Source organism: Salvia miltiorrhiza, chromosome 1 (assembly GCF_028751815.1).
Source record: "Salvia miltiorrhiza cultivar Shanhuang (shh) chromosome 1, IMPLAD_Smil_shh, whole genome shotgun sequence".
Classification (NCBI taxonomy): domain Eukaryota; kingdom Viridiplantae; phylum Streptophyta; class Magnoliopsida; order Lamiales; family Lamiaceae; genus Salvia; species Salvia miltiorrhiza.
In genome coordinates, this window is record NC_080387.1 from 68,343,117 (window position 1) to 68,365,069 (window position 21,953).

The following is a 21,953-nucleotide window of genomic DNA, read 5'->3' on the forward strand; positions in this document are numbered from 1 at the left end:
TTTTATGTATTTATATAAATAAAAAATGGGCTCACATTTGGATTTATTGTAATAAGTTGAGATATTAATATTGAAAAATAAAGTTTCATCAAAAAACAAAAATAAAAATTGCATACTTTTATAAAATGAACGAAAATAACAAAATATGCATATATTTTGGTGGGACAGAACGAATATTATATAACAAAATTACTATTTTTAAAGGCGTCTCCGTAGAATAAATTTGAGTATCCAATCAGTTTCATGTTTACTCAATATCTTTTCAGTTTCACTTATTGATATACTACTAATTAATTAGGAAAGCATTTGACTAAGCTTATTTTAAAAAATTTATAATATTAATATCTATCTTATAAGATGCAATATCTCAACTGCTTATAAAATGTCAAAATATTTGAGTAACTGAACTTACAAGCTAAGAAGATAATTATGAACTAGATAGAGAAAATTCTAATTATAAAACTTATAAGCTAAGTCAAACACTCTCTTAGTAGAAGTAAAAAGAAGCAATGAGAGTTGCATATTTGCAGCATTGGGTTAAACATCGTATATTCACTTCATTATATAGAGTGTCTGCTAACGTATTACACCTTCCCTTCCTATACTCTGCTTTTTCCTCTTTACTTCTTCCTACTACTAAGTTACTAACAGCTTCTAAAACATAATAAAACTAACTTACATTAGTGTTACAAGACCATGATCAATGAGATACTGATCCATTAACTGGTTCGAATTCGGGTGTTACTGTTTGTTCGACAACAAAGTGATCGACGATCTTTACAGTGTTGATGGGGTCGTGCTGAGACGAGATCGATCTCCATTTGCTGGGAAATTTTCTCTGGTGGCTAAGGTTAGGTTGTTGCTTCGATTCACCTTCCCAACTCGGATCCAGCTTCCACTCTTTCGGCACCTTCACATCACAAAAACGAGTCGACATTAGCACACAACCATGGCAATGAGAGAAGAAAAACGAAGCATTGCTTCTTACCTTATCCACAGCGAGGGTGAAAACTTCAAGATCACCTTTTAAGTTGATATGGAACCGAGTAAACGACTTGTAGTTAGCAATGCGGAGTGAAGAGAAAGCCTCGTCAAAGTGTATGTGAAGCCAATTGATGCAGATGTATAGGTAGCTTCCAAAAACCAATGAAACGATCGGAGTTGAGAAGACCCAGTAATAAAGGAAGACGGAAGCATAATAAATCACGGCCCCTCCTCGAGAAAGTGACTCCATGCCGTTCTTGCAGATATTGCTCCTGGTGACTGCCATGACCTGGAAGAGAGAACAATGTTTAGACGAAGATCAAAGGGAAAGGCTTGAAAGATGAAGAAACAAAGTTGTACTATACTGTATTATTCACCTCAGGAACATCAAATGCCGACATCAGATACTTAATGCATGCTGGATAAAGGCCGAGTGTCCATTGCTCAATACGTGGTCGTAGGCCAGATGGGTCGGGAAAATGCTCACTTTCCACAGATCGATACCATTGATACAGAGTATGGTAGCCTGAAATGAAAGTTTAAGAGATAAACCCACAAAACATCAGCTATTTCATTTACTACTTCAAAACATATAGTATTCCAACTAACAGGACATTCACCTGAAGTTGCCAACAATTTATGCCTGATGCAAGTCTCGATACCCAATTCCAAAAGCAGCATGAGAATCAAGGCAGCAGAAAGGTGTGCAGACATATGGAGAATGCCTATTGATAATTTTCTCTTGCGGGACAGTTTTGAAGGCACAAATGTGACAGCAGTGACCAGCAAAAAGAAAGCACCAGCCGAGGATACATATGAGCGTCCAAGCATATAGATCAAAGCATCCCATACTGATCCGAAGAAGCTCTTCAAGTGACCAGAAAACGTATCAGCCTGTAAGATGTGATCCAGCTTACACTAGAAAGGGGCAAAGCAATTAGTCATCTTCCTGTAAATTGTAAAGTTTGATCTTGATATTAAAAGCAGTTAGGATGCATCGCTTCTTGACTACTGAATCAAGGTGGTATTCAGTGGCAATAACCAGTAAAATATTTACCTGTGGAAACATGGAAAAGGCCAGCAGAAAATATATAATGCCGCCTATGAAGTCAAACTGCCAGTTTTTCTTCCGAAACTTTAATATGTTTCCTAAAGCAATCTGCACCAAGATTATAAACATATCATTAGAAAATTAGCATTTGACAAGTAGATGCATCAACCATAAAATTGTAGATTACCCTGCTTGAGTCTTCAAAAGATGGATAAGCTGCCTTGCTTTCATAAGATGCTCCATATAAACTATCAAAATTGCTGAAAACATGAGTTGGGTGCAAAAATGCTCCACCGCAACCATTAACAAGTAAATGCTGAACGTAAGTGGGCTTCTCTGAGGGAACATGAGAATGGCGCATGTAATGATGCAAGTCCCCAGCCATTCGTAGTTTGCACCTCCCTCTTAAATGGTCACGTATCAAGTGTGAAACGTTCTTCCCAGTGACATCATCCCAGTACCAATCAAGTAACCAATTAGGCTCATGAGTCATGATGATAACAGAATCACAATCACGCACCTGTAAAAAAATACTTGACAAATAAACACTGCACAATAAAATAATATACATGGTAAAAAAGAGCTGAAATGTAGATATCTATGAGAACACGAGATTAGCCACACTGAAGTAAGGGATTGTAAAAGTAAAAGCAATCATGTTTGTCGATCTCCAACCACTGATTAATTCAAGAATAAAACAACCAACAGCCATAAGTTAACATGTATCATGTCAGTAAACAAACTTTCTCCCTATTTTTCGTTAATATGTTAAGCATCGAGCTTTTGTGTCTTGTGTTATGTATAAGATCTTATTATAAGCAAATATAAATATCTCACAAACCCTTATTACAGTTGCACGGCATTTTAGCTTGCATGAGAAAGCATGACCATAAATATATACAAATAAAAAAAAATGAACATTATATCAGCAGCACTTGCCACAAAAGCCAAATATTAAGAAATGAAATAATACCTTTTCTTTAATCAGTTCCGCAAAGAACTTGAATTGGTAGACATCAATATCACAATGAAGAGCAAGGTCAAGTCCAAAGACCCACCATCCTTTTGGCAACTGAAGGGCAAAATAACTTTTCTTTTGGGGCATAAACCATCCGCCTAACCAACTCATATGACAAATATACCGCATAAATGTTTGAAGCCCATCAAACCAATCTGTAAATGAGAAGAAGACGCCATACCTTATCTAAATTAGCCAGTAAAAAGACCAAGACTGAGATAAAGACGTCAAAGTAACACTGAGTGGTAGAAAATAGAAACCAAATGCTGGTTTGCTAGAGAGTTCAAATCTAGGCAATCAACAGAAACTGAAACCAACCATGATTTCCAGGTATAAGAAAGCACTGAGGCCCATCATACTCCTTCAATAATGACATCCCAGAAGGCAATTCTGGTTTATTTGTAGCTATATGTTCCTCCTTATACCACAGAGGAGGCTGAAGAGCATATTCAAAGGGACGAAAAAGGCGTCTCTCATATGTAAATGCAGATGGATTAGGATACCTGAAATCCAAATTTGACATCCTACTCAGTATTTAACCCTACAATATATAGCAATACAAAAGAACTTTCAGTAGTCTCAGAAAATTAATTACAGAAAGATAACTCATCGAGCTTACGCAAGATCACCCCCAATAAGAAGCAAGTTACTTCGTGGCAAAATAATCAGGGAACCATTACTTTGAACCCTAAGAGAAGGCTGAGCAAGAAGCCGTGCCACACTATAAGAAGAATTGCCACCATCGCCAGTATCGGCCATAAAATCAAACCACAATTCGTCGTGTTCACTGAATTGGTCGTACAAAAGATCATCTTGCTTAGCTGCATCTTCGACCTTGCTCATTGCAGCCTAAAATTTGAAAATTGCGCAGTATGAAATTACACACTAATATTGAATAGCATATTGCAGAGTTTATAATAAAATACGGTAGTGACACCAATACAACAAGTAAAAGCCATTATCTTATTCTTACTAACAAGAATGGAGCAAAAGAAACAAAAATTTGAAAGATACATGATAAATCATAAAACTTGAAACAAGTTTAAAGGAGCAATTTCATTACGATTGCTATGTGAAAAGTAATGGGACCAAAAGAAAGGAATAAGCAAATTAGAATGGTCAATGTACCTGCATCATGCGCATGTCGAAACGCCCAACAAACACAGTCACTGATACCAGCAGGTCAAAAACTGTCTTAAATAAATCAGCAGACGTCCTAAATCATTTCAGAGCAAAGATTAAAATGATTGGAGGTTTCGCCGTATAATGAAAGTGTCCATGTGCCATCATTAGAGAGTTTAAGACTGTACCCTGAGTACCAAGGAACCATATCCAGAAAATCAGGCTTCATTTGCTTCTTTTTCAACTTCTCAGATTCTTTTTGGGATACAGGGTGAGTAAGAGCCCAACTGTTGGAGTTATCAATAAGCATAACTAATTAGAATAAGGATTAAGAAATGAGGATGACAACATTTGAAAACACCCACTTTTCTCAATGTTTGAGGGACATGCAACCTCAAGATTTACTTGTAAGAAATGGCGAAACAAAATTACTAATGGCCAGAGATTGTCAATAAGCAAAAACTATTCCGACACTAATTTTTTGACCACTCAATGTTACAATCGAAGCAAGTAACAAGTGTATGAATGAAACAGAATCCTGTGATTACTTTAACCAACAGGCCTCATGATTTGTCCCGTAAACTCAACATTGACCTAAGCTCAAATGGGTGCAGAATGCATTACTTAAAGGACCCAAACAAACAAAAAAAAAAAAATCTGAAGTACAACAGATGGTATCTTGTTAGCTCTCTCACCCTGTTGATCTCTCAACAACATAATTTGCGATGTAGAGACCTATAAAAGTGGCCCACAATGAATATATAGGTGAAATTTCAGCTGACGATTCTGCACACGAGCCACCGCTACAAGTCAGCTGAAAATGTGCAATAAAAGCATAAGATAACTTATCATGTCAATATAAAAACAATGGTTGAAGGCAGCCAGAGACCATACCTCTCCATAAATGACCCATTTTGATAAAAATGGATAATCATTAGCGGATCCAACTGGAGCAAACCATGATTTACAAACTTGATCTTTGAACTCATTCATGCGAACAAATTTTGCAAGCCATGAATTCCTCTCTTCCTTGTTCCACAGTGTAAACCAGCCAGAATTCCTTCTTTCAAATGTCTTTTCTCTAATATTAGCACGGTTGCCACAGTGGCTATAAAATACACAACATGCTACACTTATAACCTACACAGCGATAGTGGTAGCAATAAGAAACAAGGAAGTCTGAATTTTCCCAGTATACTATTTCAGGACTTACAGCACAATTTTGAAGGATTGTCAGAATTGCAGGTCTTCTTCCAGCCACCCGAGCAACAAGGCCAATATACCAGAGGCCAATGAATATAATGTGAAATACAAGAAGAAATAAAATGGAAGATATATAGATGGTTATAAACAAAGAAAGATTCATCCGCATATCAACTCCCATTGATTGAAAACTAGGAAGATGATATAAAGCAGCCACCAGTATCCATGCTATATACCTGAAAGGGGAAACACTCAATTACTGAAGCTCCACAGTCCACTATCCTAAACTTATGACCCATTTCTTCTGAAGTTAAGATAACAAGAAATAGTCAAATAGAAATTAATGAAATCTATTGAGAATGGAAACATACCAGCGACTGAAGTTTGAATAACTCGGTTTGATCGTTTTGCCTATAAAAGGGGAAGAAAAGAAATAGAAGAACCCCAGCAAGCACGCATACATAGACCACCACTTAATATTGCTGTCTAGCTTCTGAACAAGAGTGTGCATGTTATCTGATGATATGAAAAATAGGCAACCTATAAAAACAGCAATGACAGCATGCCGTGAATGTTCATGTGGATATGGATACGTGTGAGTGAATATAGTCCTAACTGTCTCCATCTTTAGAGTCTCCAATAAACCAGAGTTCTGTTTGTCAGAGCCCATAATACTCTCTTTATATATTTGTCACTTGTTCAGATATTACAGTGTCTTCTCTTGCAAGATAGGAGATACTACTGCACAACCAAAACCAGCAAGTGAGTCCTGAATATTTTCCAACAAAAGTCACAAGTAAAACAAATGTTGAGTATCAAAATTAAACATGCACTTTCACTTTAACAAACAACTATATTATGTTGAAACTAATTCAACTGTCCAAATGAATGACTAATTATCAGAACGTAGAATTGTCTAACTTCAGTATTAGCTTTACAATGTGGCAATGTGCAGAGGCTAAAAGGATCAATTAGGTAATTAAGCCATAAACATCAATCTATATGACATATGAGGTTGTCCCCAAGCAGATCAATCCATTTTCAGGTGGCTTCTAGTTTAAATATTCAAACTAAATTCTTAATCATCTATTATTGTGATCCTATTGGTGAAATTTTGTTCACCACAGAATTCTATGTTCAAGTCAAAACAAGTAGTACTGGAACACGCTCACCAGTTCTTCTCTTATGCCTAATTCGAAAATCTTGATCCATTTTAGATTCCACGCCATCACCTCACAGGGAATTCCGTTTCTAATTCTGTTCTTCTGTAAGTTATGCCAAACCTTACAATAAGAGGCTAATGGCAATTCAGTTTGACAATCAGCCACACATTGGTTCATAACTCTAACACTACCATACGCCAAACCACCATGAGCACTATCCCAAACCACCTCAATTCAAAGCAACTACCACATTCTTCACCAGTTAAAACCACCATCTAAAGTAAAGGCCCACAACAACAAATTAAATATATAAAAAAAAAAAAAACCGAAAAGAAAGCCTACTCCCATTAGGCTGAAGACTTAAACTCACCGTTGTTCTCCACCGATATCACAAGGGCCCAAAACCAAAAGTAATTTGGAATCAACCAACATCCAGCTATGGCGTCGTCCACGCGGTCACCGGCTCAGAAATGGTGGCTGCCCTCTTTCCCAACAACCAAGTTTGCGGCAGACGAATGTTGAATGTGATGGCAACCGAAAAGTTCAAAATGCCGCGCTAAAATTGAAAAATATTAGGGTTTGGTTTTCCGATGAAACACATATGGTTAGAGATTGGTGTTGCGTGGTGGTTTAATAGGAAGAAGCATTGGGAAATTTGAAGTGATTAAGAAAATGAAGCATTTTCGGCATATTCCTTGTTCATCACCGCCCTCGCTATCCTACATACTAGTCTAAAATGATGACGTCTCAATTATTTTAATCGTAATCATTATTATAACCAAACGTCACTAATTATAAAGCCAGGAACCGACCAAACCTGCGTCGTCGAGAAGCTTGGCTATCGTCAATGACAGTGTTTGCACGCTCGTGCTTCGCCGGCGTATTCTCGGTGCCGATGACTCGCCGTTGGGAGAGGAGGTTAACTGATTTCGGAATGGATGATCGATTATAGGAAAAAGTTGGGGAAGAAAGCCAGAAACGACGTCGCATAGGGCAAGGGCATGTTTCCTTCTTTTTCTTCTTTTTTGTGGGAACATTTAACTAATTTATTTAAGAACTTAATTCACATATTATATAACATAAATAATGTTATTCTATACTCCCTCCGTCCCGCGAGTCTTGACACGTTTGAGTTCGGCACGGGAATTAAGGTGATGTATATTAGTGTTTTAAGTGTGTAATTAATAAAATATAAAATTGATAAAGTAGGAGAGAGAAGGTAATAAAAGTGATAAAGTAGGAGAGAGAATATAATAAAGATGATAAAGTAGGAGAGAGAATGTAATAATTATTACCCAAAAAGGAAACGTGTCAAGACTCGTGGGACGGCCCAAAAAGGAAAACGTGTCAAAATTCGTGGGACGGAGGGAGTATAATTATAGCACCGTTCACGTTAGCATTATCCTTTTTACTTTATATATTTAATTTAATTTTAAGATTTCATGAATTTTTATTGAAATAATTAATTTTATAATTACATACAAATTAAAGTTCAATTTTTTATTAATTATTTTAGTTAAAGAAAAAATAAATTAATTAAACTTTGATTTTTATGTAAATTAAAATTAATTTTATCAATAAAATTTTATTATGTATTAAAATCAAAAGAAATATGTAAACAAAAAAGATAATGTTAATACGAATTAAATCTGAGTGAAGCTCGCATGTAATATGTAACATAACATTTGAACCAAACCTAAGTTCATATGTAATACTTCCTCCGTCCATGAAAGAACTTCCTAGGAGGGAGTGGCACGTGTTTTAAGAAAAAATATTGTTGAGTGTATTGAAAGTGGATAAAAGGTAGTTGAGTGTATTGAGAGTGGTGAAAAGGTGTTATAATTAATATTGGGAGTTGTGAAAAATGAAAAGTGAAAAGTAAGAGGATTATAAGTGGTGGCCCTGGTGGGGTATAGTCCAAAAATAGGTATGAAGTTCTTTTGTGGACGTCCCAAAAAGAAAATATAGGAAGTTCTTTCGTGGACGGAGGGAGTACGTAGTATAATAATATAGTGTTGTTTGTAAGTAATACAACATGCCATGTTCCTCTCAAAAAATATACTATCACTTATATTTCATTTAAGAAAGTCTCCTTAGCTTAATTAATAGGGATCAAGAATTTTGGGACTCGACGACTCAGTACTAGTACTCGATTTAGAATTATAGCATTGAACTTATAGGCGAGTTTGAGTAAATTTATATTTGAAAAAAAAATGTAATTAATTACGATAGGATTCAAATATATCCTTTTTACCAACATAAGAATTCAGAATTGTTTATCTCGACGGCACTTAATATTAGTATACAGTTCATATTATAGTATTCAAACAATTGTCGACTTCAAGTCTTTAAGAATAAATCAAAAATTAAGTTAAATAAAAGATATAATGCAATTGTTTGAAACTTATTTATAAGTAATATTAATATATAAAAATAACCTTAATTTAATTTGATTAATTAAAAATTAGCCGACGCATGGCCAGCTCACAATATTAACATTGCTACAAAACATTACTATTATATTTTGATAGATTAAAAAATAAAATATGGTATTTCATATAGTTACAAAATATGTCATTGATGGTATTTGGGTGATTCTATTCATAGCTCCCATTTTACTCTTTATAGTGATTAATAATTAAAAATTATCTTATATTTAAATATGGGTTTATAAAAAATAAAATGGGGGCTATGAATAGATCTTTTCTCTTTGTCCTCATTAAATATAGTATAATTTATTGTGGAAAAGAACGAGAGAATTATACAGGGAAAAGGCTCTGAATAATATTTCCCGAACTTTTGATTTAGAAAGCCCAGTTTCATACCTAAGGCCCAAAATTTATTTGGTTTTAGTTAATGGACAATTTATTCATAATAACCCATATTAGGGTGTTACATATGGGTAATTTTAAATGTAGCCACAATTTTACTCTTTATAGCCTCCTATATTAATAAATAATTAAAATTATATTTATTGTACAATATTGCCCTCATAACCATCGATCATATACTCCTACTTTATTAATTAAAAAAAGGAAATAATCTCAAATAACTTATAGCCCCCAAATGTAGGTAAAATATAACCACAACAACACCAAACACATAAATTCAAAGAATTGTATAGCCCCTCACTTCTTCAAAAACCTGAAACTGTGCAGTCGCACGATGCAGGAGTCGCCATTGATGAAAAACAACAGGCGACGATAGTGACTTTTCGATCAAGAGAGAATAATTATTTTCGGCCAAGTTCAGAGAGTGGGAGAGATGGGGGAGGTATAACGACATCAAGATGACAATGTTTGATTGTCAAATTAGTGCGAAGAAAAAATTTATAAAATTCAATATTTTTTTGTTGCCTCGTTGTTGGGAATTGAAAGGAGAAGAAAAGGACGACTGATGATATTTTCCCTAATCTCATTCATTACTTTTTTTGAGGGAGTTTTCCTAATCGTATTATGATTGAAGAAGAATGAGATATTTCTTTTCAAGATTCGCCGTTTTGCAAAGGGTGAACTTCATCAATTTTCAAACAATAATTAACATTAAAGCTTAAATATGAACCATTACAAAAGCAATACAGATAGGTGATATGGCAACAATGGTTGTGGTGGTGGTGACAACAGCCACAAATTTGACGGTGAATAATCTACAACGTTAGGGGTATGATTTGCAGAATATCATGTATTTTAGGGTGGAAATATATTACTTTATTAATTGATAAATTTTAGAGCTAAAAGGTTGAAATGGTAAAATTACTTTAATTTTAATTATCTATCAAAATATGAGGCTATGAAGAGTAAAATGGAGGCTACATTTATAATTACCCGTTACATATATAAACGTGGGTTATTATTCGTTGATGATTTATTACTATGTATTATACAGAAACGATCACCTACCCACCGTGGGCAAGCATAATGTGTTAGGAATTTATGATGCATAAATGTGTTTTATCTTCATTATATGATATTGGGCTATGCATGTTTTATCTTTGTATTATAGTACTAGGGAGTTACCGTATTTATTCTTTTAAATTTGTTTACATTAAATGATTATTTATTAGGAATTTGATTAGGAATATTATATGGGCAATATAATCAATTTTATTATTATTTTTTTATTATTGTAACACTAGTGATTAAAATGAGGAGTATAATAAAAGTGTCCATAATTAATGTGCTTTTTTATACAATCGAATTTGTTGATGAAACTTGCAACGAATCACAACCAGAATCTGGCTGAACACTGACGGAATATTCCGTCGGTAAACATCAAAATTCCGTCGGTAAATAGAGATACCGACGGATTACTGACGAATTTCACCCGTCGTTGAAACGCTCGTCGGTAAATCATTTACCGACGGATTACCGACGGAGATGGCGTTGGCCATGGTAGGTGGCGCGTTTACCGACGAAAAATTCTGTGGGTAAATTAATTATTAATTTTCGATTTTTTTTATATCAACCTATCTTCGTATCCTACAAGTATTTCGTATTTCTAATATATTTTGAACTTAATTGCATACGTCGGTAAATGATTTACCGACAGATTTTTTCTATTCATCGGTGGGCACCGACGGATTATCGACGGACATCTCCGTCGGTAAATTAATTATTAATTTTCGATTTTTTTTATATCAACCTATCATCGTATCCTACAAGTATTTCGTATTTCTAATATACTAGTGTATCTCCCGCGCTATGCGCGGTGATATTGTATATTTTATATTTTCTTCGTCCACAAAAAATAGTCCTAGAAAAAGATGATACAAATTTTAATAAAAATAGTTAGTGTATAACCTAAAAAGAATTAATTTTAAAATCAAATTTATTATTTGCAAATTGATCTAATATTTTAATATAACCAATGTAACTTATGCAAATATATAACATTTGTTTATATATAGATATAGTATCACTTATATAATAAGTTGCTAATGATATAAACCAAATTAACAACTACTTTCAAATTCAAAATTATAATTAATAGTCAAATCAAATAATATATATATATATATAAGAAAAATAAAAAAATAAAAAGTTATTTCATTCAAATAATATGTTGAAAATTTTAATTATCATAACTAATTCAATTCATAAATATTGTATATTTAATTAAACCTATTTTCATAAACTGTTACTATTTAATATACATTATGATATTTCATTCAAAAGATATTTGCATGCAAAAAAGAAAATAATCTATGCAAACAAAAAAAAAATCACAATTTATTATATCTTAACTGTTGATTTGATAAGTGAATTCATTTGTTCTTTTCCAATTTTGAAATAAACATGTGCTATTTAGTTTGAGCATTAGATAACGTCGTTTTATGCCTCGACATGTGGAGTCTTTTCTTGATCGTGCTTTATACTCTGAGTCGTTCTCCTCTTTGTGGCACTCTGTTCATACTTTGAACTTGGCTAGGGTAACTTCTGATCATTCTCCGATTATTTTTCAGTGCAGTTTACCGCCCCAAACCAGACATAGGTTTTTCAGATTTTTAAACATGTGGGCGATGCATCCGACTTTTCATGCATTAGTGGAGGGTTCTTGGAGCCAAGAAACTGGGGTTCTGTGTCCGATTTATAAGGTTATGTTTAAGCTTAAACGGCTTAAGAAGGAGCTGAAAAATTGGAATAAGAACGTTTTTGGCAACGTTGATGCTTTGGTGGATGAAACTCAAAGAGAGTTGATGGATATTCAGATGAGAATTTCTCTTCAGGGCTATACGGATGAGTTGTTTGAAAAGGAGGTTCAAGCTCAGGCTAAAATTAATGTTGCTCTGACTCGTAAAAGCTGCTTGCTCCAGCAAAAAAGCCGCGTCTCATGGCTTAAGGATGGGGACAGGAATACTGCCTTTTTTCATGCTACGCTTCGCTATAAGCATAAACCTAGGGTGATTTCGCAGCTTATGATTGATGGGACCAGAGAATCAAACCAGGACAGGATAGGTGAGCATATTGTTGATTACTTCACCACTCTCTTTACTGAGGATAGTGGCTCTGATGTTGGTATTGAGGCGATTGAGGCTGTTATTGACCCTGTTATTTCTGATGAACATAATGCGGTCCTTTCGGCTATTCCTTCGGACGAGGAGATTACTGCTGCGGTCTTTAGCATGGATAGTGATAGCTCGCCTGGACCTGATGGTTTCTCTGGGAAGTTTTTTCAGGTTGGATGGGAGATTATTAAGCATGATATTTGGGCTGCTGTTCATGCTTTTTTTAGGAAGTCTTACCTTCCGTCGGGATGCAATTCCAGCACTCTCATTCTTATTCCGAAGAAAGAGAATGTCATTTCTGTTTCTGACCTTAGGCCGATTGTTCTTTCCAATTTTCTGTTTAAGATTATCTCGAAAGTGTTGGCCTCGAGGCTCAGTAGGATTGCGGATTTCTATGTTTCTCAGAATCAATTTGGGTTTATCAGTGGCCGCTCCATTCACGATTGCATTCTGATGGGATCTGAAGGTTTTAATTGCATGAAGCGTACGGGCAGAGGACAGAATATGGCTTGCAAAATTGACATCCGCAAAGCTTTTGATACTCTTCGTTGGGGTTTTCTGATGAATGTCCTTAAGGTTATGGGTTTTGATGTGAGATTTATTGATTGGATCAGGATCATTCTTACCTCTGCCCGGCTTTCCATTCTTTATAATGGGAAGCTTTACGGGTATTTTGGTTGTTCGCGTGGAGTGAGGCAGGGAGACCCTCTTTCTCCTATCCTCTTTGGGATTGCTGAGGATGTTCTGAGTGCTCTCTTTCGTAACTGTGTTACTTCTGGTCATCTTACTCCCATGACTATGACTCGGTCGCAGTTTTTTCCGACGCACCTCCTTTATGCTGATGATATTTTGGTTTTCTGTAAGGCCTCTGTTCGGAATGCGAAGACGATCAAGAAAATTCTGGATTACTATAGTTGGATTTCTGGGCAAACTTGTAGCAGTGAGAAGTCTCATATTTATTTCTCTGCTAAAGTTCATGCTGTGACGAAGCGTTCAATCCTGAGAGATTTGAATTTTGTGAATGGTGTGGCCCCCTTCACTTATTTGGGGGTTCCGATCTTTGATGGGCGTGTCCGTGCTTCATACTTCAGGCCGATTCATGATCGGATTCTTGCCAAGTTTTCTAGATGGCGTGGGCGGCTTCTTTCTATGGCGGGTCGTCTGTGTCTGGTTAAGTCGGTGATTCAGAGTTCGATCACGCACTCTATGATGGTGTACAAATGGCCGAGATCTTTGCTGAAAGATTTGGATGATAAGTGCCGCAACTTCATTTGGACGGGTGATGTTAGAAAGACGCCTTCTTGTTCGGTGAGCTGGAGCCGTGTTTGTGCCATTAAGGAGGAGGGGGGCTTGGTATTCGTTCTTTCTCTTTAATGAACAGGTGTTTTTTGATGAAGATGGCGTGGAAGATTATCTGTGGCAAGGGTTTCGGGTTTCCTATTTTACATGACCGATACTTGGACACTTTCAGCCAAGTGAGATGTGATTCGATCTCTTCGTCTGTTTGGCTTGGTCTCAAGGATGAGGTGAGTGATTTGGTGGAGAATTCCTACAGCTTTATTGGTGACGGCACGACCACGAATTTCTGGTGTGATGACTGGCTGGGTTACAAAATTTCTGAGAAATGCAAGGTTCCTCTTTATGTTCTTGATTTGCTAGAACATTCTGTTGCTGACTATTTCTATGATGGGGTGTGGCATTTCACCCAAGACTTTATTAATGCTTTCCCCGAGATTGTTGGTGATATTTTGGTGCTTCCTATTGGCGAGGGGTCTGACACTCGTTACTGGAAGCCCTCTCTGCATGGCACGGTCACTGCTGCTCTTGCTTTTGCTAATCACTGCCATCGTTTCCCTCGTGTTTGCTGGGGATCTTGGATTTGGAAGCCTTATATTCCGGTTAAGCGTTCTTTAGTCTGCTGGCGGGTTCTTCATGATCGTCTTCCTACCTACGATCGCTTGATTAGATATGGTATGATCATGCCCAATCATTGTGTCTTTTGTTTCTCCTCGGGAGAAACTATGGACCATGTTTTATGGTCTTGCGGATGTGTTAGACCCATTTGGATTGAGTTCTTGAGTTGGTTTCAGCTTTCTGAGGCTGCTAATGCTGCTGATATGCATAGTTTCTTGGTTAGGGCCTGGGGTTACAAGTTCAGTTCTCAGCTGGACAGTTTTTGGCGAGCTGGCATCATCGCTATTTTATGGGCGATTTGGACTCAGAGGAACTCTTGCATCTTTGATAATAAATGTTTTGACCGAAGGCGGATCACCCATTTTGTCAAAGTTGCTTTTAAAGAGATGGAGAATAACTTTAATCTTGGTCATATGAACAACTCTTGGAAAGATTATACTATTCTCAGATCGCTTGGCGTTGCTACTCGTGCTGCCCCTCCACCGGCCTTCATCGATGTGCATTGGTGGCCTCCGGTGCCTCCTTGGATTAAAGTTAACACGGATGGTTCTGCAATGGGAGCTCCTAGTAATATTGCGGCTGGTGGTGTCTTCCGTGATAACTTTAATTGGGTTCGTGGTTGTTTTCATTATAAGGGTGGCGTTGGTTTTGCCTTTGAAGCGGAGCTTCTTGCGGTTATTAAAGCCATTCTTATTGCCCATGATCGGGGCTGGCTTCATTTATGGGTCGAATCCGATTCTACGTACATTGTTCATCTGCTGCATGAGTGCTCTACCGCTGTGCCTTGGCGCTTCATTGCTCTATGGAATAAGGTTCTTCGTCTCCTTCCTGATTTCACTCTTCAGATTTCTCACATTTATCGGGAGGGAAACAAAGTTGCTGATATTATGGCAAACTATAGTAGAGACGAAGGCTGGTGGCCTTATGCTATTGAGGAGATTAAGGATGCTGTGCAACTTGATATGGCTACTCACAGTCATACTCGTATGCGCTGATGGTTTGCTTTGGGGCTGGTGTTGTTGGAATGTTCCATATGGTCTTTTTCAGTTTTCTGGTGCGCTAGAAACTGGGTCATATGGAGTCGAATTCCGTTGGTTGCGTCGTGGCATTGTTTTCGCCAGCGACAGGAGTTTTGTGGCAAGATCTTTGGTTTGGTCTTTGCTTCCACCGTTTCCTTCGTTGATGATGGTGGAGCTGCCTTTTGGTTTGTTTTGCTGCTGTTTTATTTTTATGTTGAGTCTGAGCTGTTTTGTTTTTCGGTTTTTTTTGGTTTTTCTCGCGTCTTGGGGATGGTCTGATCTTGTTTGTCTTATGTGGTCTTGTTTTGAGGATCTTTTTGGTTAGGGGAATGAGCCGGGTCTGCTTCAGGACGATGGTTAGGCCGGAGTTCTGGAAGCGGTCCCATCTCCGCTCTTTTCCTCGTGCTGGTTTCTGTCTTAGACGGGTACTCTTTTTCCTTTCTAAGGTTTTTCCCTTTGGGTTTTCCTTAGAGAGGTTTTAACGAGGCTCGGCCCTTGTCTGCTTTCTTGTGCTTTCAAGGGTTCTTAGGTTTTTGCTTTTCTTCTTTTTATAAAATCGCAATTTAATAAGTTTGAGCATTAGATAGTTAAACTCAAGGTAATTTACTTGTTGCTAGATTATTATTTATAATTAATTTAATACCATTTGCTCTAAATAAGTGATTAATGGATTTAACAAAAATATATACATTGTTATTATTATTTAAAGAACCTTTACAAACATCCTTTTGTAATGTGGTTATTTTGTAATTTCTTTCACAAAATAAACTATAATATATAATTTGATGTCTTTTGGTAGTAATGTTATTTTGTTTTATTAAAAAGTTTATACATAAAATAAATAGAAATACATAATATAATAAATCAAAATATCATAAATAAAAAGAAATGGAGAAAATAAGAAAAGCAAACTTAAAGAAAAATCTAAACATGCGATCATATAAAAAAATATAAATAAAAAATAAAAAATATTTTATTTGATTGATATATAATTATAATTTATTTATTTATTTTAAATTCATTGTATATCAAATTAAATGAATTTTCATGACCTTTCATCATATGCATATATTATCCAATATGAAACCAAATAAAAACAGTAAAATAGTGCTTTGTGTAAAAAATAAATATAATAGGAATTAAAATATTACCCTCTACTCATTTGTTCTAAAAATACATCCCACATATTACAGAATATTAAGTTATATATTTTTAAAAATATAATATATAATAGTAGATATTTTATTATATGAAAAAATATTCAATTTTTATTTTTATGTAGAATAAATTTAATAAACATATTATTATTATTATTATGTAAGCTTACTATTAATACAAATTCGTAATGATAAAACAATTATATATCATACACCGATAATATATTGTTTCTCTTATATTTTGCATTATCTAAATATCATGTTAATTGTAAAAGGGAAACAATTAATTGACAGGACTTCGTGCTTTTGAAGATGTGGGCCCTGTCCGCTTTTTAGTCCATGTTTATCAGCAACCATCCAACCACCCAACCATCCAACCATCTTTAATATTTAATTAATTTCTCTCTCTTCCACATCACTAATATTCATCCCAACCCAACCACCTCTATTTTTGTTCATTTATCAATGACCACCCCAACCATCCAACCACCCAACCACAACATAATTTTATAATTATTTTATTATTATTTTTATTCGTAATAATTTTAATAATATTAAATATAAATTAAAATATTATAAAAAACTAAAATACAAAAAATAACAAACTAATAAAACGACTTATTATGGTACGTTTTTGTTGAGGCGTTTGTAACGGTTCCTCAATGATTCCACGCTCCTTCGACCTCCAATTTCTGGATTATCTGCTCGACTTTGCTCATACATATCTGCAACAGTTTTCCAAAACGACTTACTATTTCGGTTAGTGCCAACAATTGGATTGTTACTGACAAAGCACCAAGCAGACATTAGTGATATATCTTCTATATCAGTCCAACTTTGCGCATTGTTGGAAGGGTTTGCAGAAAAATTTTCAGAAAAATTTTCAGAGGTTTGGTGATATTCAGAAATAGGAGAATCAGTAGGATTCTGCGAGAATTCTGAATTCATAGCATAATCAAACTCTGGGAATTCATTGGAGCTTGGAATATCAGCAAGATTTGGATAATAGTCTTGGGAGGGGTTGAAATTTTGAGAGTTGAAGAAAGAATTATTGCTTCGATCCATTGAAAAATAGAAAAAGAAACACTAGATGTTATATATAGAGAATGAAAATAGAAGAACTTGAAAGTGTGTTGAAATATAGCAAGAGTGGTCTCTATTTAAAGAGAACGAAAAAATATAAATTTTGGTATAATTATTATTATTTTTTAATATTTTATATAAAAGATATTATAGTTTTTATCAATTATCTAAATAAAATCTACTGAACCAATTATATGTTGACAAGTGTCATGTTCTCAATGGCTGAGATAAGGGGAGAGAGAGAGACCAAGGGAGGTCGGTTTTTTGCATAGGTCGACCACCTCCCTTTTGCCACTTTTAATTCTTAATTTTCTTTTGCCCCACTTTAATGACATGGCAATGTGACCTGGTTGATTTTTTCAACCGATAAACATGGTCTTAGGCAAATTTGATTTATAATTTTTCCACTCAAATTCCAATTACACCCTTGTAATTGAATTAAATTACATTTACTTTGTTTTTTTTATATATAAAGATTTTAAACTTAATTGCATATGATTTGACCAACTTCCCAGTGGGTCACCCATCTTACTAGTGCTCTGAGTCAAGCACGCTTTAACCTTGAAGTTTCTTTCGAGTGGTTGCCACTTGCCAGTAGAGAACACACGTATTATTGATATAACTAGCACCTATTAATTCATTTAAATTCTATTTCAATATACAATATCATTTATTCATAACCTTAGAATATGTCGAGATGATATCTAAAACTTGTGGTGCCGGGCGAAAGAATGACGGTAAATATATGATCGAATTTGAGATAATAAAAAAAATTAATATTATCGTTTATTAAAAAGAGAAAATATTATTGCTAAAAATAACTATCAATTTTAGAATATTTTCAATAATTTAAAAATAATAATAATATAGAAAATTAATTAAAAATAATTTAAAATATAAAAAATAAAAAATTAATTTTTACCGACGGACTTTATCCGTCGGTGCTAATTTTAAAAATAATTTAAAATAAATAAAAAACTAAAAACACAAATAAAAATACAAATAATAATATTTATCATTTACTGGCGGAATATTCCGTCGGTAAAACATAAAAATAATTATTAAATTCGAAATTACCCAATTTTTCGACGGAATTTGATCTATCGGTAAAAAATAAAAATAATTATTAAAATCGAAAATACCGAATTTTCATCGAAAATAGATGCCGGCTCCGGCGATGTTGCCGGATGACGGTCCGTCGGTATCTACCGACGAAAAATAGTCCGTCGGTAATATCCGTCGGTGTTCGATCAATTTTCTTGTAGTGAATAAAACCATATACTGCCTCCGTCCCGCGAGACTAGTGATTAAAATGAGGAGTATAATAAAAGTGTCCATAATTAATGTGCTTTTTTATACAATCGAATTTGTCGATGAAACTTGCAACGAATCACAACCAGAATCTGGCTGAACACCGGCGGAATATTCCGTCGGTAAGCATCAAAATTCCGTCGGTAAATAGAAATACCGACGAATTTCACCCGTCGTTGAAACACTCGTCGGTAAATGATTTACCGACGGATTTTTTCTATTTATCGGTGGGCACCGGCGGATTACCGACGGACATCTCCGTCGGTAAGTCTCCGACGCCGGCATTGGCCGTGGTAGGTGGCGCGTTTACCGACGAAAAATTCCGTCGGTAAATTAATTATTAATTTTCGATTTTTTTTATATCAACTTATCTTCGTATCCTACAAGTATTTCGTATTTCTAATATATTTTGAACTTAATTGCATATGATTTGACCAATTTCCCAGTGGGTCACCCATCTTACTAGTGCTCTGAGTCAAGCACGCTTAACCTTGAAGTTTCTTTCGAGTGGTTGCCAGTAGAGAACATGCGTATTATTGATATAACTAGCACCTATTAATTCATTGAAACTCTATTTCAATATACAATATCATTTATTCATAACCTTAGAATATGTCGAGATGATATATAAAACTTGTGGTGTCGGGCGAAAGAATGACGGTAAATATATGATCGAATTTGAGATAATAAAAAAAATTAATATTATCGTTTATTAAAAAGAGAAAATATTATTGCTAAAAATAACTATCAATTTTAAAATATTTTCAATAATTTAAAAATAATAATAATATAGAAAATTAATTAAAAATAATTTAAAATAAAAAAAATAAAAAATAATAAAAAATTAATTTTTACCGACGGACTTTTTCCGTCGATACTAATTTTAAAAATAATTTAAAATAAATAAAAAACTAAAAAAACAAATAAAAATACAAATAATAATATTTATCATTTACCGACGGAATATTCCGTCGGTAAAACATAAAAATAATTATTAAATTTGAAATTATCCAATTTTTCGACGGAATTTGATCCGTCGGTAAAAAATAAAAATAATTATTAAAATAAAAAATACCGAATTTTCATCGGAAATAGATGTCGGCTCCGGCGATGTTGCCGGATGACGGTCCGTCGGTGATCCGTCGGTATCTACCGACGGAAAATAGTCCATCGGTAATATCCGTCGGTGTTCGACCAGTTTTCTTGTAGTGAATAAAACCACATACTGCCTCCGTCCTGCGAATATTGAATCAATTTTTTTCGGCACAAAAATTAAGAAAATACTCCATCCGTCTCATCGAGCTTGAGTCGTATTCCTTTTCGAGTTGTCTCGCCGAGTTTGAGTCATTTCCTTTTTTGGCAAAAATTAGGCAATTTAAAGCACTAATTTACAAAACTAATTATACCCCTTATTACCTTCTCTCTCCTACTTTATCATTTTTATACTACACACTTAAAACACTAATCTACAACTTTTTAATTCTCGTACCCAAAAGAAACGCCTCAAGCTCGGCGGGACGGAGGGAGTAGTATTTAGTGTGTTAAGGAATTTTTTTTTATCATATAAGGAAATGACTCAAAATTCGTGGAACGGCCGAAAAATGAAAGTGACTCAAGATTTGTGGGATGAAGGGAGTAACATAAATCATAATTTTAATTCTCAAAAAACATAAATCATAATTTTGATGGAATCTCCATTGGAAATTAGAATCTTTCAAATTTCGAGCATATTTATTTTATTATCCTTGTAATTTCGAATTTTCGAGAATGTAAGATTTTGTAAATCATGGACTCCAAAGTCAACTAAAGAGTAGAGTGGATGACCATACATGTGCGAATACAGAAAGAATGGAGGCCGGATAACATAGACCTCATGCTATGTCCCAACCTCTATATTTTGTGATCAACTTATATTTGACTTTTTTATTACTATTTTATATAATAAGGATGCATTTATTTTGATTTCGAATTTTTAATTAATTATAAAATGATGAATAAATAAAGATCATAAAATATTATATTTCCTTCCCGTTTTATCATATGTTAATTTAAGATAATTTTTTTTGTTATATGCTACGTTTATCCTATACTTGTTTACTTTGTTGGAAATGAGTGAATAAAACGTTGGAAAATATTTTCACACCACTACCCAAATATAATATTATCCAACATTAGAGAGAAAATGAGTGAAAAAAAGCTGCGCGAGAGAATATTTCACCTTGTTCGGAGAAAATTTTCTATTTATAGTAAACATGTGAAAATGATGGGAAAATGGTGAAAATATATATATTCTCTCCTTTTCCATCAAAGTAAACGTACCATAATAAAAAAATATAATCCCCTCGTCTAAAAAAAAATTGTTACATTATGAACGATACAAATTTTAATAAAATATGAGTAGAATTGTTAGTAAAGTAAAAAAATCTCACTTTAATTAAACATGAATTGAGTTGTATGCACCTTACTACTATAAATAAAAGTAGCAATTTTTTTTTGTGAACGGATTAAAACGAAAATTGTGATAATTATTTTTCGTGTACAAGGGAGTATAACATAAAATAATGCATGTCATTTACAATCTCCTTAGATGATCCGGCTAGTAGAATAATCGAATTTGTAATTGAAAATCATGAACGGGACTCTCACCAATACAAAATTCTTGATCGATCCTGTTTTTTTTTGGAGTTATGATCGATCCTTGTGTCTCTATTAATTAAATTCTCCAAAATATAGTTTAGTCCTTTTTTAGGGGAGTTTAGCCCTTCTTGATTAACTACATTTTTGGTGACTTCTTTTACATGAAGTCCTCATGCATGTTTTCAACTTGCAGTTTTTATTGCACTGTACATTTTCAAAAACGATTTTTTGCTGCATTTGGAAAGCCAAAAACGATTAGGATACAACTACTACAACTTTAGACGGCT

At 34.5% G+C, this 21,953-nt stretch overlaps 2 protein-coding genes across 5 annotated transcripts; one reads left to right on the forward strand and one right to left on the reverse strand.

Moving 5' to 3' along the window:
* Window positions 1–532: 532 nt before the first annotated feature.
* LOC131005342 (uncharacterized) lies at window positions 533–7,579 on the reverse strand. 4 transcript variants are annotated; one of them, XM_057932259.1, is made up of 17 exons: window positions 7,359–7,579; window positions 6,912–7,097; window positions 5,750–6,119; window positions 5,389–5,614; window positions 5,070–5,315; window positions 4,871–4,989; window positions 4,364–4,462; window positions 4,182–4,269; window positions 3,673–3,902; window positions 3,372–3,556; window positions 3,009–3,208; window positions 2,223–2,555; window positions 2,042–2,143; window positions 1,605–1,902; window positions 1,362–1,510; window positions 989–1,273; window positions 533–910 (listed from the first exon to the last, which is right to left on the reverse strand). In XM_057932259.1, exons 3-17 carry the CDS (start codon window positions 6,046–6,048, stop codon window positions 701–703), a joined length of 3,069 nt encoding a protein of 1,022 aa, XP_057788242.1. In that variant the 5' UTR covers window positions 6,049–6,119; window positions 6,912–7,097; window positions 7,359–7,579; the 3' UTR covers window positions 533–700. The 4 variants fall into 4 exon arrangements, with proteins under 4 accessions (XP_057788242.1, XP_057788245.1, XP_057788243.1 ...); XM_057932262.1 differs by having other exon boundaries at window positions 5,750–6,147; XM_057932260.1 differs by having other exon boundaries at window positions 6,912–7,272; window positions 7,359–7,567.
* A 4,471-nt stretch (window positions 7,580–12,050) lies between these two features.
* Window positions 12,051–15,454, forward strand: LOC131012095 (uncharacterized). Its single transcript, XM_057940013.1, has 2 exons — window positions 12,051–13,898; window positions 13,943–15,454. Exons 1-2 carry the CDS (start codon window positions 12,051–12,053, stop codon window positions 15,452–15,454), a joined length of 3,360 nt encoding a protein of 1,119 aa, XP_057795996.1.
* The last annotated feature ends 6,499 nt before the right edge of the window (window positions 15,455–21,953 follow it).